We start from the raw sequence: 17,595 nt of genomic DNA on the forward strand, positions 1-17,595 counted from the left end.
GTCATGATGGTGCAGCCAATGAAGAAGTTTCTCAGTATGGATTTCACCCAACATACAGAGGGGTTTAGACTCCTTGTGGGCATTTGGTTTAATCTTACACTAATATCCACCTCCACCTGTAAGCTATTTCAGTAGCTATGGTCATCATATGAGTATTTTTATTTTCCGAGTTGTACTTCGGTAAAAGCAACAGGTAGTGCTAGTGGCTCACCGAGTGCAACCATTTTACATCAATGAAATAATGGCACCCCCATAGTCCAAAATATGTATAAAGTGATGTGGATTTTTTAAATAACCATGGGTTTTCTACTATATATTTCAGTAACAGACATAATTTATGTAATATTAAGCCAAATAAGTCTTAATACCCAAGGCTTTGATTGGCTGTCAGTGTTCTTATTTGTTCTTATTCATCAACTAGAAGAAAATCATTCTGAATGTGATTCCAATGATATCATTTCACTGTGTTCATTATCATTATAGCTGTGTTGCAGACTTCCCTATTCTCTTATTACTAGAAAGATTTTTAAAACTTTGTAGTTATCATTATCATTATAGTAATCACCCTTGATGTGAATGGGTCTTATCACACAGATATTTATTCATTATTATTTGAATTTAAAATAAATGATAAGATTTGACAAGTTACAAGTGGGATTTCTTTTGTCAGGCTCCGATTACGATGGTTACTCAGTGAATGGTGACACTGAGGCCGACGGTCAGGCTGAATTTGATAAATCCTCCACGATTCCTCGTCACAGTAATATCGCCCAGAATTACCGGCGCATGATACAGACTAAGCGTCCCGCCAGCACTGCAGGCCTGCCTAGTGGAGTGGGCGCTCTGGGCGGACCACCCGGCGGAGGGGGCGGTATCCCCGGCACAGCCACCATCCGCCGAACTCCGTCTACGAAGCCCGGGGTGAGGCGCACCCTCTCTAACGCTGGCCCAATTCCTATACGCCCACCCATCGTGCCAGTCAAGACCCCCACTGTGCCTGACTCACCCGGCGGGTACACAGGCCCTCCCGCCCGCGTGGGCAGTGAAGAATGTGTCTTTTATGTGCCGGATGACGCCTCCCCGGGAGCGCTGGAGTACGTGAAGGCTTCACCGAAGCGGCTGAGCCTGCCTAACACAGCCTGGGGCTCAGGGGGCGTAGGCGGCTTAGAGATGAGCGTCTACGGCCAACCGGGCGAAGAAGATCACTTGCTGGCTGCCAATCGCCACAGTCTGGTGGAGAAGATCGGGGAGCTTGTGGCCAGCGCTCACGCCTTAGGTGAGGGCCAGTTCCCTTTCCCCTCGCTTCCAAACCAGCCTCCGCCAGGCCCCGAGTCCCAACCCGATCCCGAAGCGCCCCAGGAGGGTGAGGACATGCTGAGGTCTATTCGTCGAGGGGTGCGACTGCGCAAAACCGTCTCCAACGATCGCTCAGCGCCCCGGATTTTGTGATGCCTCCTGGAGAGATGGGAGAATACAAGCGAAGTAACCCAGAAAAAAACTTCACAATGACTCTTTAGAAAATGAGCTATGAAAAAGAGGATTAAAAAATTAAATGTTTAAAGTCATTATAGAAAATAATGAATAACAGTAATGAAAAAAGTAAATGATATGTAACAGCAGGCTCAGGCCACTATAACTCTTAGCGTGTCCGAACGCATGTTTGTCTTATTAACACGCCCATCACCGCGGGATAGTTGAACTGTAGTGAGACAATTAACTACTGACAGAACAAGGGACCAGGATGTTTGGGGGATTTTTGTGGTCCCCTCCAGATCTCCGCGTGGTCCCCTTAAAATAACGGCCCTCCCCAAATTATGGACCCCAGGAATCAGTGCTGGAGAAGCTCACGGGGTACACAGGGGCTCTTCGCAAATCCTTGCCCTACACAACGCTCTCTCTAACCCCGCCCTCACCTCCAGTAAAACTGACATCACATCCTGAAAGTCTTGTGGTATCGCTGTTGTGTGTTGGTCTGCAGTCTGGAGGTGAGCAGGGCTCTGCTGCAGGTCAGCTCGTGGTTGCGTAGAGGGACAGGATTTATCTTTCGTTTGTACACTTGCGTTGTCTTGTTTGTTTTATTTACAAGCAGTTAATCGCCTCCTAGCTCCTAAGAGTAGGAAACGTTCATGTCAGGTATGTGGATTTTTGTAGAATTAGGGTGAACAAAACGCCATGATAATGTGGAGCAATAATGCTTTTTTTATTTTTTTTTTCCTTTGACGGGGGAAGGTTTCGAAGATCAGCTTTTAATAAAGTTGTGCGTTTTTGATGTTCAGGTCTCTTTGGGGAAGCAGATGCTTTCGAAGACTTCTTGTTGAGTCTAATTATGGCTTATTTAAAAAGAAAATGAGAAATAGAAAGGATGCAGAGCACTTTTAAGGCGTCGTTTTGACCACTAGTTGTCACTGTGGCCACACTGTGTGTGGTGAATGCTGTGAGACGGCGCGGTCACGTGCCCTGGTACATAGGGAGACGAATGAGCGTGGCAATGTCATGATATAGGAAAAAAGAGAGAGAAATGGGATGTGAAGCAGAGATGGAGGTAAGAAGAATGATTTGGCAACACTTTACAGTAGGATCAATTTGTTAACACTATTAGTTAATGTATTAATAATATCATGAACTAATAATGAACAGAATTTATTATTCTAGGTTAATAGTAACTTCTACTTATTCTAATTCATTTTTTACATTTCAAGCAGTATAAATTTTGACCCTGGACCACAAAACCAGTCTTAAGTAGCACAGGTATATTTGTAGCAATAGCCAAAAATACATTGTATGGGTCAAAACTGATTTTTCTTTTATGTCAAAAATCATTAGGATATTAAGTAAAGATCATGTTCCATGAAGATATTTTGTAAATTTCCTACCGTAAATATGTCAAAATGTAATTTTTGATTAGTAATATGCATTGCTAAGAACTTCATTTGGACAACTTAAAAGGCGATTTTCTCAGTATTTTGTTTTTTTGTACCCTCGGCCAAATATTGTCCTATCCTAACAAACCATAAAAGGCGATGGAAAGCTTATTTATTTATTTTCATGATGTATCAATCTCAGTTTTAAAAAAAGTTGACACTTCTGACTGGTTTTGTGGTCCAGGTTCACAATTACCATCAGCTAATGTATTATGAAAAAACACTACACTAGCATTCAAAAAGTCTAATAAAATATTAATACATTTATTCAGCAAGTATGCATTAAATTTATCAAAAGCAACCGTAAATTTACAATGTGACATAATATAAAAAACCTTTCTATTTGTCAAATAATCCTGCAAATAATTAATCACAGTTTCCACAAAAGCAGCCCTGATAATCAAAAAAAAAAAGGCTTTTATTAAAATAGTATATTTGATTTGACGTTTTCAAAGACTATAAAAATCTTACTGCTTCCCAACTTTTGAACAGTACATATTTATAAATTAGCATTAACTAGATAAATATATATTTTTTATGTATGTTTTATTTGGTGTTTGTTAGTGTTTTATTAAGTGTTGTTCATTGTTTATGATACCGACTGCATTAACCAGTTGAATCTTATTGTAAAGTGTTACCAATGATCTTGAAAGGGAATTGGTTGATGCATTATATTTAATTTCCAATTTGAGCATTTAAAATAAGTACTCGAGTTTTTCAGGAAATGTTCTTTTACTTGTCAAGCCTCAAACCACAGTCCCCCCGATATCTTTAGGAGGGGTGGAGAGAACGAGCTAAGATGAAGGCACACACCTGGCTGCCATTTTTTGGGACATAAGAATGAACTTTGAATCTGCAGAGGGAAGAAGGGATGAATAAAGGAGGTGGAGAGAATGAACTCTGGGAAGAAATCTCATCCAGTTGTTTATGATAAAAGCATTCCACTGCCTGTTTTAGATGATATAGGAGTAAATACCTATGACACGAAAGGTCGCTGGTTACCCCGGCTTACCCGACGTGAAGAAAAACAATGCTCTGTGATGATACTGGATGTGGAAGTGATACGTAGAAGGTCAAAACATAGTTTTAGTCATGTAGTGTCTGTTTGTGAGTGACTTTCTGTTCTCCCAAAACTCCCTATAACCCCTGCGGTCATAAATAGTGCTGTTGCGCCAGACACTTGCTCCTTACTCTGACTTTTGGGTTGTTTTTTTTTAATTATTTATTTTGCATAGCGCACTCTGTTTTAGGAATGCCTGTAGCGTGTTCAAAAGGAAAAAGTATGTCTGCTTTGTGACAGTATGTACGCCTGTGCCGATCTCTCGTCGACAATAGTGCCGTTCTGGAACGCAGAGGCCGTATTGTGAATAGGCTGGAATGAAAGAACAAGGTTATGGCAATTCAAAGCCCACACTGCCAGCCAATGAGCAGGTCAGAACTTTGTATATATTCATATATACATACAAGAAGGTGAACAGTACAAGTAGCTTCACTAAAAAAAAAATTCCCCATACAAATGTTGTCTTGCAATGGGGGTCAAGAGGTGGGTAGGGAATCAGTTGACAACAGAATTGAGTTCGGCAGCAATATAGTAAAGTTTGCTGGACAAAAGTCATATCTAAGTGTTACATATCCACATATTTCATACTTCATAGCCTGCTTTACGTAGTAACAAATCACAAAGATAAAGTTCTCAGAAGTTCCATTCATAGCATTAAATACACAGACACTTAACGGCAAGACGATACGACAGGAAGGAAGATGGAGAGTTGATGAGAAGTGAAAGAGAAAGAAGAATGGGATGAGCAAGAGTGAGAAAGACAAGGCCAGTGGAGAATAATTGGTGAAAGAAACAGGTGGGAAGCGAAGCGAAAAAGAGAGAAGGAAAAAAAAAGACACAAAAGCCTGATTGCAGGTAGTTGGCTTACTGTTGTCTCTTTATTGTAATGTCAGTCTCTACGGGTTTCTGCTCCCGAGGTCATGAAGCAAGATGACAGTTTAAAGTCCCTTTGGAGAAAACTGGGGGATAGAAAAACTACCACTGTCATTCATGAGCTCAGCCTTCAGCGTCTCAATACTCACATACTCACACACAGCAGATAGACTCTTTTGGTTCTCAGGTGATTATACGCACATTTTCTCTTTGTTTTGCAGTGTTTAACATTACTCATGTCATGCTCATTTGTCTCCCGCCGAATGTCATGATATGCTCACTAAAGGCAGCCATCACAATTCAGCTGTGAAAATACGATTTCATTGGCCTGTTATCTTACACTTGACGTTCGTGAAGCTCAGGAGTCACAGTTTGTCCAACAAACTCTCATGCCAATTTGCAACCATTTTACGAGTTGGTGAATTCATACAATTGCACGTTTTAGTATTAGGTTAAGGGTGAACCTTCATGTTACGTTTTTCTAAACATCGCACTGTACAAATTTATACAAAATCACCACCTTGTAAAACAGTTGCACTTTCTCATGAGATCGGGTTGGTTTGTCCTTGGAGCACCCCTAGTTATTTTAGGAATTATCAGGGAAGAAGTGGTTTAGAAATATATGTGCTTTGATGATGTGTACATGTGATTTTTGAGGGCAATATTTTGGTTGATATTCTATCTTAAACTATCTTGAACTTCTCCCACTCTCCCCTAAAAATAAATAATTACAAAACGCGTCCCTATCCACCTTATTCTTCAGCGCCGAACAAAGCCCATGGGCGAGACTTCCGGTTCGTTCATTAGCATACCAAATAAAGAATAACAATGTGCAGTAAAGGTAAAACTGTTTGCACTACAAACCAGTGTATTCATAATTAAGATACATTAACATAATATGGTAAAACACACCAAGTTGCAATACCAAGGAGCAAAACAAGCTTTTGTTATGTACAGCTAAAAATACCTGAACGCGGATGCGATCGGAAGCCTGACCCATAAAATGTACAAATGGCCACGCCCACGCTTGCGGTAAAAAAAAAAGGTGAATTGAGCCGATTCGCCTGGAGATACATTAGCAAGTAGCACACTGGGGATTTTGGGTGAATAATAATAAAAAAAAAAACAAACAAGTGTCTTCAGTTCCGCCTTTACAATTTGTTGGTGAGCCAAACGAATGCCAAAAAGACGTGAATTGGCTATCCTTTGTATTTACATTAAGTAATAATTGACCAAATCCTATAGAGTTAGCGCACAATCAATGAGTATAATGTTAGCCTTATGCAACTTTATGCCTTTTTGATATTCACTCATGCCAGCTGCACTCTAGTCGTTTCTCTGTCATCCCATTTCCCTTGTCATTGTGTTTCACATGTCTAAAATGGCTACAGACAATAAATGATCATGTGGTGCGGGTGACAAAGAGATGAAATGCTCATTTGGGCCGGAACACGTGCAGCCTGCCTCTTCTTCAGCTACTCACGCGCTGTTCCTCGAAGATGCCCTGAAAGACACCCGTCTCCCACGCTCGGTTCAGCCACGACACCGCGATTTTCCCTCGCTGTCATCTCCACAGAGAGCTCTCGTGGAGGGAGGGCTTGGCAACCGGGTGTCATGGAAACTGAGCCGTGTGTCTTACGCCATTAGTCTGAGTTGCGAGTCTTTTCTTTGCCGCTCGCATATAAGGAGCATCACGCACATGCCTCACAAAACAGAGCCCAACCAGTAGTTTTTTTCAGCTCAAAACTTAACCGGTGTACTTGATTATGTTTCTTAATTTCATTCTCGTGTAAAAGCTATGACGTGTGCATTTGTTTTTGTTTTTTTGTCCGACCCCATCCCTCTTTCCTCCTCTGACTGAAGTTGAGTAACGCTACAGGTGCTGTTGTCTCTGTCTTTCTTCTTTCTGCTTTTCTCTCTTTTCTGCTTTAATTTATTGTGCTGTTTTCCTAAGGCTAATTTGCCACTGTTGCTGATAACATCGTTTCCTTTTTGGTAATATTTATCCTTCTAATTTTTGTTAAGTTTAGTCACAGCTAATGTAACAAAACACACTGTGATGATTCCAGTATTAATAAAAGTTGTACTTAAACTGTGTGTGAGGTGAAGAATATTCATTATAGCCTATTTATTATTCATTGTACCAAAGCATTTGTGAGGGGAAGTCATGATTATGAGAAAGCCAGTCGAATATGTGGCAAAAACGAAGTTATGAGATTAAAAGTCATAGGCCTAATTGTGACAAACAGCATATGCTGGTTTGGTATGTTTTGAAGCATGGCTGTTGGTTTGAGCTGGTTTAAGCTGGTTCTTTATATGCTAGTCCTAAACTATTCCTGCTCAGGACCAGCTCAAAACCAGTTCATGACCAGCTGGACCATCAGCCATGCTTCAAAACATATACCTAACCAGTACCTAAATGCTGGATTTTTCAACTGGGTATGAACATAAAAAGTGACTCGATCAGATTTGACCTTTTATGTCATAATTGTTTTACCTCATAAGTTTGAGTTTTTGTCCGTATTTCGACTTTTTATCTCATTTACCAAAGCATGACACTTTTATGACATGAGCTAATAATACAAGCACCTTGATAGCACACATCACGGAGACATCTATTTGACGTATTTTTTCATCTGCAATGTCTATATGATGTTACCTATCAGATGTCAAATAGACATTTAGAATGTCTTTAAGATGTTTATGATTTAGAATGTATGTAGCCTAAAACTGACATCTCATAGATGTCTATCGGATGTTTGCACACAGCAGATGTTTTCCAGATGAAGCAATCTTTAACAGACATCTTGCAGATGTTTGTCCCACAATTATAAGTGTTAGTTAAAAGATAATACCTCTAAATATTTGTTGTCCAGAAAGGCATAAAACACGAGTGATTGACATTCACCTGAAAGTGCAAGAGGCTTGACTGAAGGTGTATAAGGACAGATCAAATCTTAAAAACAATCCCATTTAGAGGGTAAATGTTTTGTTTTAGACGCCAGGGGGCGCCAGAGTGTTTGTGACTGAATCTGTGAGTGGAACTATACATTCAGCTAGAGAAAGTTTGTTCTAATTCTTCAAGCTGTTTAGAGTCTAAAGTTGAAACACAAATAAATCTCGTCTTTCACGCCGAAAATAAATAACTTGCAAAACCCTGTAATTAAAATCACAAGTCAGTCTCTAAGTACCAATTTTGCGCTCATCAGCTTTATAACGACTTTCAACAGTGGAGAGAAAGCCCGAGATTAGCAATTCAGCCTCCAGCTTTGTGTTATTTGCTCAGAAAGCCCCTGAAGGTGTATAAGACAGTCCCAGCTGCACACTGGACTGCTCGGAGCTCGAGTGTGTATCTTCAATGATAGTCAAGTCGCTTCATCTATATAAAACACTTACCCGACTTAATTAGAACGTCTTTTGAGCTCGTCATCTCTCCGGTGTGTTCTTAAACCACACGAATGCAACTTTAATTAAGAATAAGTAGGCCACGATTAATTTAAGAAATCTTAACAATGATATTTAACGGGACAATAAAGGGATTAGAGAGTGTAGAACGAGGAAATAGTGTTTATACTATGTGCTCATTCAGTTTACCATCCCACTAATGGCATACTCACAGATGCCTACCCACGCTGGATACTGTTTGGCTGTCTACTGAACCCTGTAGGTGAGTAACATGATCTTAGTTTCCCATTTGAGTTGCCTGTGTTGGAGGAACTATTCTGAACGTGTCTAGCAATAAGCAAATCATACTTTGAAGTAGGTCAGCAGTCGCTAACCATCCGTTCTTCAAACCACTTGTCGCCGAGTCCGCGGTTTTCCCGCGGCTATTAACACTGTGCTTCGGGTTGAAGCGACCCCAATAAAGTGATAATAAGCACCTGAATTGCAAATTTTACCGGGGACCCCACCAAAAAAAGTGTATTTTAACCCCGGAACGCAAATTTTTACCGGAGGACTCCGTCAAAATGCAGTTGGGATGGTTTTGAGCTAGTTTTGGGATTTCCCTGGTGAAAAAAACAGCATATGCTGGTAGCTATGATTTGATGCTGGGATGCTGGTTAGGTATGTTTTGATGCTGGTTTAAGCTGGTCTATGCTGGTTTATGCTGGTCATGTTGCTGGTCAAGGACCAGCATAAACCAGAAAAAAGGACCAGCATAAACCAGCTAAGGACCAGCATAGACCAGCTTAAACCAGCATCAAAACATACCTAACCAGCATCCCAGCATCCCAGCATCAAAACATAGCTACCAGCATATGCAGGTTTTTTCACCAGGGTTGTTGTGAAAACCATTCCATTAACAATGTATTAATTTTGTTTTTGTGCTAATGTTTTAATATATATATATATTAAAGACCAGACTTTGAAATGAACATGTGGCCAAACGTTTTACGATGAAGGACCAAAAATCAAATGGAACTGAGAGCCGTGGGCTGAAAGTAAATGTTGTATTGATATGCAACTACATTACATAAAAATATATATATTAAAAAAAATCTAGTCTTTACATTTCAGTGCAAAACTAAAACAAAGTTAAAACAAAAAGATAAATTAGAAATCAAGACATGTTTCAATGGTATGTTTTTCTTTTTTTTTCCACCTCTCTCTTGTGATATGGTATGGTGGGCTAAATCAAGGGTCATCATGGGCCAACTTTGACCCTTGGGTTCTGGTTTGATGGATGGGCATTTCATCTCATGGTTAACACACACAGAAACACACTCTCTCACTCACACCTACAAGCAATTTAGTGTCTCACATCTTTGGATTGTTGAGGAAACCCACATCAACACACAGAGAACTGGCACAATAAACAAGGAGTTTAAAATAAACCTAATCAAGTGTTTACACTATTTTCCACTAAATACATAAGAAAAATACTCTGAGGGACTCAAATTTGTGAACACTGTTTTAATTTGCTCATGTACTGTACATGAATCATCCAAACTAAACAGAAATGAATCAGACTTTCCAACACCTGAGAGAAGGAGCAAGGATTGTTTACATGCCGTTTACTTATTTCCTCACCCAAGACTGATTGTGCTACTGCTAGCTTACTCATTTTTAAAAATAGCTTGTTAGTAGTTAACTGCATTACGTAGTGCTGCTAGTCACTCCCCAGCACTGCTGTAACCAAACTTTCCTTTTGGAATGACTGAAATCTACTTCATTTGAAGAATCCTTTATAGAAAACCTGGTGATGCGGATCACATGAGAGGGGCCCTTCCATGCTTGACCTCCTCACCTCAGATAACTGAGTGCCTTTGAAAGGTACGCGTTCACCCACCATGACAAGAGGAGCCACTAATCTGCCCCTCACACCCCCTGACTGCTCTTATTGGCCGTAATAAATTTATATCTATCGCCTTCCACCCTTCTCCCACATGTGTGGATGTGTTCAATAAAATGTGAAATGAAATTCGTGTCCACTCGGTGCCTTATTATCCCGCCACTTATCAAGGAAACACAGAGAGCTGGCATAGGACTCAAGGGGGGATTCTTCACGCCTCTGTTCCACCTACACAATCCAGAACGATTTGGAAGGAAAGGAGAGGAAGAATGTGATTTTGAATCTATTGGCTTTGCTCAAAATCTACTAAATCTAGGTATTCAATTGCAACATATTTTATGGTTTTTTCACATTAATTTATAAAAAAAATTCTCTTTCTCAAATTTATCAAAGATTACTTTATTAGTAGCTGATTCAATGTTGTGGTATTTTTCAATCAAAATTCCTATATGTGAGACTAGACAGTGCACATTTCAATCAAGGGTTTCATTCAATTAAATAATTGCAGGTTCATGTCTTAAATGCTAAGTGAGAATAAATTGTGTTAAGTGTGGTCACAGGATAGGCATTTTTTGATGGTTATGCTTGTTTCAGGAAATTATGAGGAAAATTCCGAATGCGAATGTAAAGAATTTGAATCAATATTGACTTGGCCAGCTAGATCGGCAGCCACATATGCTGACCCATTCTTATATTGTTCCTACTGGCCTTGAGCATGGACACTGCAAGACATGATTTTTGTACAAGTCACATTCAGCAATGGTAAATTGTATATCAGTTCCACATGAAATGGTAAAGTATCATGAATATAATTTGTTCACATAGGCTAAATGAGTTGTTTTGAAGTGACCAAATTAGTTCAAAATAGTCCTGATAATTTACTCACCCACATGTCATCCAAGATGTTCATGTCTTTCTTTCTTCAGCTGCAAAAAAATCATGTACTTTAACCACAAATGCTTGTCTTGCACTAGCACGTTGGAAAAGTCAAGTGTGGTTAGCTCTTCGTCTGTGTATTTTGGTTTAAAATCATCCAGCATCTTTTTTGTAAAGACCATTAAACTTTCTTTGCAAGTTTGCTTTGTAAACACTGGGTCAGTACTTCCGCCTATGTCATGCATGTGTCCTGCAGAGTTTAGCTCCAAATTGCCTCAACACACCTGCCTGGAAGTTTCAAGTATACCTGTTAAGACCTTGATTAGCTGGTTTAGGTGTGTTTGATTAGGGTTGGAGCTAAACTCTGTATGACACCGGTCCTCCAGGACCGAGTAATGTGTGAGGTCGAGCAAGTGCACATTTGACCAAGAGCATTTGTGGTTAAAAAGTACAATAAGTTGTATTTTTCTTAGAAAATGTCAGATTCTTTCGTTAGATAAGACCCTTATTCCTCGGCTGGGATTGTGTAGAGCTCTTTGAAGCTGCATTAAAACTGCAGTTAAGGCCATTGGCCACTATTGAACTTGACTATATGGAGAAAAATCCTAATATGTTTTCCTCTAAAAACCTTAATTTCTTTTGACTGAAGAAAGAAAGACATGAAAATCTTGGATGACATGGGGGTGAGCAAATTATCAGGAAATTTTCATTCTGGAAGTGAACTTCTCCTTTAATCTACACTGAAATTTTGCTAGTAAAGTTCATAACAAAGAAACAGAATTAAACGTGACGTTTTGAAATACAATATCTGAAATACTGTTTTCTTGCAAAACATACTCCAGTAATATTTGCTATTTCGTAAAACAATTTTTACAGTGTATTAGATTGCACATTTTAGAAAATCCAGTGTTCATACCATCCATCCTAAATAGTATGTGAGTTTAGAATAAGTCTGTCCCAAAGCATAGTATGTTGAAAAGGTAGGCCAAAAGTACCTGGACGGTCTACTATATCAGGGTAGATTTTACTGTGTACACTCTAAAGGCCAGTTAACACCAAGAATATAATATAAAGATAACTATATAAGCATCCACACCAGCGATGATATCATCTGTTTATTGGTGTATGTTTGTCTGCCACTTTAAATTCTCAAGCTCATTATAGCAGCATGGATTCTGATTGTGTGTCAATGTTTTTATTGTTCATCAGCTGAAAAAAAATAGTTCTGAAAGTGATTCCAACGTTATGGTTTCTCTATATCTATATTCTCTATAACGTTATAGCTGTGGTGTGGACTCTACACCATAATATTGGAAACGATTTTTAGAACTATATCTTTATTAACGTCTCAGGTTACGTATGTAACCCTGGTTCGCTGAGAAGGGAACGAGACACTGCGTCCTATAGGGGTCGCTATGGGGAACGCCATCTCTGTGACCCGTGTCTGAAGCCTACATACAAAAACGACAACAATGTTGGCCGGCGACAGCCTATGACATCACTTCCAGCGCGACTCGTCACTGCTGGTGCGTCACTACTGGTGTGACCACAGTATAAAAGGACGCCGGTAGAACATTCGCTTCTTCATCTGAAGCTTATGCCCAAAGCATGGTGACAAGACTAGAGGATGCAGTGTCTCGTTCCCTTCTCAGGGAACCAGGGTTACATACATATCCTGAGACATTCCCTTTCGAGGAACTTGAACTGCGTCCTCTAGGGGACGCTATGGGGAATGGTTATACCCAAGCACCCATGCTGAGGGGAGTGCTAAGTACCAACTCCCTTTAAGGGAGTTGCCCCTGAGACGTAGTGATGGCTGTTAGTGACATTATCCACTTCGGCCAAATGCCTGAGCTGCATACCCAAAGGCTTACCTGAAAGGGGTCAGAAATGCTGGACGCGGGGTAGAGCTCGAAGCTTGGAATCAGAAGATATTCCACTCGGATATGGCCGAGTGCCTAGGGTTTCGCCTAGGTTTGGCCTGTCACCCAGCGGGCTATCACAGGCTCTGCATAGGTTCGCTCAGGAACTGTCCTACAGAACATAGGTAGCAACACCCTGCTCAGGAATGCTTAAGTAGAGTGGGACCCAAGGTGACCGGGGGCAACCAACCGAGTGTGAAACCCATATCATAGAGAGTATGCAGGAACTAGCGCGTGTATTACCGTTACTTGGGGACTTAGCCTGGCAGATGCTCACAAGGTATCAGCAAGGATACATACATGGAGTGGAACCCAAGGTGGCCAGAGTCTGAATCAACTCAAGAAGGGTACGGGCCATAAGCTTGTGAATCCTACCATACAGGATTTTAGAATGGACACAAAATCTAGGTGCATTCTATACCAAAGTGTGGATTTAAGAAAGTGCCCAAAGGTTTGTGTGGGCACTTACCATAAAATGGATTTTAGAAATACAGCTTCTTCAGAAGCGGTGTGCTAGTAGATAACCCTCTAGATGAGGGGTGCACTGCTAGGCATTCCAAACAAGGCTCCAAGGGGTAGACAGTAAGGGCAAACCTCAGTTGCCCAGTTGGGGTAATGCTCAGAGCCAACCCTCATAGTGGGGGAGCATTGCTACGCCAAACAGACAATTAGCCGCAGCTAGCTGTCTGATAGTACTGCCATGGAGCCGATACACTTGACCAAAGTGAGAGGTCACTGCTTCAACACAGGCTTCTAACTCCTGAGAGACAAGAGGTGACAAGCTCTTAAGAGACCCTCCCGCAGCGAGGGGAGCATAGTCATGCCCTGCCAAAGAGGCCTTGGAAATGTGATTTGATCACAGGAGATCAGACATTACAGCAGAGACAAATCCGGTTCAACTCAGTATGGCTGCATAGAGAGAGAGCAGTGTTGTAGGTATTCTCTTGAGGGGGCATAGGCCACTACCAACCCAAGCAGACCTGTGCTTACTATCTCGATAGATAGTATGGGCCCCCGTTCTAGCCAGGCCCACAGAGAACAAGGGCCTAGATTCATAGTCAATGCTCCTCCAAGCACTCAGAAGGGTTTCTGCAGAAACACTTTTCACTCACACATTGGTGAAAAATAGTGTGGTCAAGCCCACTCCTCGGAGGGGTGACTCACTAGATCTCCAAGACGGTATGAGGTTAGGTCTGTATGACGATTGGGTAGATACCCTGAAACAGGAAGCCCCTCAGGGCGGGACGCAGATGGTGTGTCTCAGTCAGGTGGCCTCTAAGGCATGCTTGTCCAGCCAGGGGTGTCCAGGAGCATAAGGACTTGCCTAACAGAAAGAAAAACTACTTACAACCCTAGCAGGGGAGATAGCATTGATCAACCCCGACCTTGGCCTTAACCGCAGAACGTGTAATTTGACGTCACTGCTTCCAACAAGCATAGTGTGGAGTAACCTTTTGTCAAATTTAAAAACATCATATAAAATGATAACTTAATTTTAGCTTTTCATCAGCTGTTTTCAAAACGAGAGGGAGCATGTTTTTTTTTTCCTTCCTTTTTTGTCATAATTGACAGAAATATGTTAACGTGACACATGACTGGAACTCACTGAAGTTGGAAGTGGAACATTTCAACTCAGATGTTCCCTCTTCCGACCTTGTCTGGAACGTGGCATTAGAGGGGTTTGAGATACTAAAAATCAACATTTAACCTGGCAAAATATTTATTTAAAGTTATCTGTGTTATGTTTCATCTGCCACCACAATGTGAACTTTTATAAACTTTTAAATGCATCATGCAAAAAATATGAGCAGAGTACTCCACATAAATATTCAGGGCTGGCAGATCAAAATGTTACTACTTTTCTCTCCCAGTATGGTAGAAAGTTAAATTGAAATGTGGAGGATGTTAACTGTGACAAGATGATTAACAGGCCAGTTTACATTGACATGGTGCGTGTAGCTATTCGTCAGAGTGGTCCGATAAAGGCGCAATTGTATGACATGATCAAAGCTGCCTACTCTTCCACTACACACTCAAAAATGTGTACTTTCTCTTCACCAAGAAAGTACATACTTTAAGGACATAGTATAAGTAGCCACACTGGGACGCAGCAAATAACTAATTTTGATGTATAGATCTCAAAGTTTCCTTTTTTCCCCCAGTGCAATGAAAATAGTGAATTATAGTAAAACTTACAGATAAATTTTACATGTCAGCTAGTGGGAATGATGCATGACCCGCCATGCCCTTTTATTCTATTAAGCTCTACAAATGTTTTTGACTTATTCTATCACAATGCACCCTTGCCAGCATTATTTATTCTTTCAAGGCGTTTCATCCCATTGCTGGCATTACAAAGTTATTAAACTAGATAAGAGGTTAAGATGTGCTCCTGATAAAACCCACACACTGAATGTCCCTCTGAGTGTGAAGATAAGAAAGCAAATGAATGCTGCACAGGAAGGATGTGAAAGAATTAATAAAAGAAGAGAAGTGAAGCTCTTCAGTATGTACATCAACTGCATGTCAGTGCTCTTTACAAAGAACAACCATCAGTCACGAGTAAACGGACACGTTTTATAACTACATGGGTTATTTTGTGTCATTTCAGACTGTTGGAATATAACACTGGATAACACTGAATTCGGATTATATGGATGTAGAGGTGCAGACGCCAGGGTCTGATTATCACTGTGATAGGCTGAGGGTTGACATGCTTAAAAGAGAAGACAGGAAGAAATATAAATGTACACATTTTGTGCAGAGACAAATGAAGATGACGCCTTCAGGAGGAAAACCTTTGAAAAAATATCCACATCAATATGCCAAGCGATTATCAATCTGTTGTGCCGGCGAAAGAAAGCCACACCAAGGAGAGGTCGTGAAGGCACGTTGTAAAGAGGTGTGACAGTGTGAGGAATGAGAAGAGAAAATAACTGCAAGAATGTGAGAACACTGTGGATAAGATAAAGAGGGAGAGGGAGAGCACACATAGGTTGAGACAGACGGCAGAGGAAGCCCTTGGGGTGGGGCTGCCAGTCTGCAGTCATGGGATTTGTTGCTCTGACAGCCTCCATCATCGTCACCTGCATCTTTTGCACTGAGATCAGCCTCATGACTCAGCGCTTCCTCTCATCCACTGTAGAAGACAGCTCTGGGATCCCCACTTTAGGGATATATATGACACTAATGAAGAAATCAGACTGTAAAAAAAAAAAAAAATTGTGAAGACTGTATTTAAGTTTAGTAGGATCACTGACGGGGGGCCATTTTTTGTTTGTTTGTTTGTTTTGGTCATCAAATGCAAAATTCACTTTTACATGTTGTTTGAACATAAATTTGGCAGTGTGTGTACACAACCACCCTATAATGATAAAAACCCACCCAGTGGTTTTTATTTAATTTGTTTAAATAATATCCCCTTTTTTAAATCAAACTATTCTCAGCATCTCACGGACCAAGGCCGCTCCCTCAGTTGTTTGACACAGCCGTCTTACCTTAAACCTGCCCTGAGTGAGCTTTGAACACCATTGTTTCAATGCCGGATCAGGAGTAGACAAGAATGGCTCCTAAGCGATTGAGGTGTTCTGTTGTTGGATGTAATTATGAACGTAGTTGTCGTCATTTACTCTCGACTTCTGAGCCACTGAAGACGCAGAGGATTAACGTTACTTTAGTTTTTGAAGGGGATGCGGCAATCCATGATCTGCCTAAATGAGTCTAAGTTTGCGCAAATCATTCATAAGTATAAGGGTTTTTATGAATGGTCGCAAAATCGCATTTCCTAATAACGTGCTAGTTAGCAATTTGCACGGCTAAATGCAGCTAAAGTACACATTACGGAGAGGGGTGGGGTGAGCAGAGCTCATTAGCATTTAAAGGAACATGCAACAAAACAGATTGCTGTAAACAGAGACGATTTTAAGAAAATAAAAAGTTTTTTTTTTTTTTTTTTTTTTTTAAGAAAATTACATTTTTACACTATTATTGAGAAATTATAATCAAAGCATGTTCTAGACTTCTTTCTTTCTTTCTTTCTTTCTATACTAAAACGGTAATACTGTGAAATGTTATGCAATTTAAAATAATTTTCTATTTTAATATATTTTAAAATGTAGTTTAGCCATGTGATGGCGAATCTGCATTTTAAGCAGCCAATACTATAGTCTTAAGTGTCACATGATCATTTAGAAATTATTGTAATATGAGGATTTTCTGCTCAAGAAACCTTTTTTTTTATTATTGTCACATTGTGCTGCTTAATATGTTTGTGGAAAATATTTTCAGGGTTTGATGAAGTTTTTACTTTGGCTGACTAAAATCATTACTTCTTTAGGAAAATGAAACTTTCTTTCAATTTCTGTCATTTGAGACAACTTTAAAACAAATATTTACACATTAGGAAATTTCCTGGAAATGAAAGCAGTTGAATTTAAACCACTTTAAATATTAATTGCTATCATAAAAGACTGAAGAGACTTTCAGTATAAAGAAAAATGTTTCTGAAAGAAAAAAAAAAAAAAAAACTACCCAATAGCTTTAATAAATATGCAATCAAACGAAAACCAAGACTACTGATGTTTGCAAGATGATTACTTTTTAGCTTGTTGTGTTTCTATGTCTTTATATCAAGTAAATATGCTTTCCAAA

The 17,595-nt window shown here is 40.1% G+C and overlaps 1 protein-coding gene across 2 annotated transcripts in view; it reads left to right on the top strand.

Annotated features, from left to right (window-relative positions):
- mtss1lb (MTSS I-BAR domain containing 2b) overlaps positions 1-6,949 on the top strand; it is a 78,430-nt gene extending 71,481 nt beyond the window's left edge. For both annotated transcript variants that reach the window (XM_051114334.1, XM_051114335.1), the window contains exon 14: positions 671-6,949. In XM_051114334.1, the coding sequence (XP_050970291.1) occupies positions 671-1,449 (779 nt within the window). In that variant the 3' untranslated portion in view covers positions 1,450-6,949. The remainder of the gene's footprint in view (positions 1-670) is intronic.
- Positions 6,950-17,595: the final 10,646 nt, after the last annotated feature.

This window comes from Labeo rohita, chromosome 7 (genome assembly GCF_022985175.1).
Source record: "Labeo rohita strain BAU-BD-2019 chromosome 7, IGBB_LRoh.1.0, whole genome shotgun sequence".
Taxonomy (NCBI): Eukaryota; Metazoa; Chordata; class Actinopteri; order Cypriniformes; family Cyprinidae; genus Labeo; species Labeo rohita.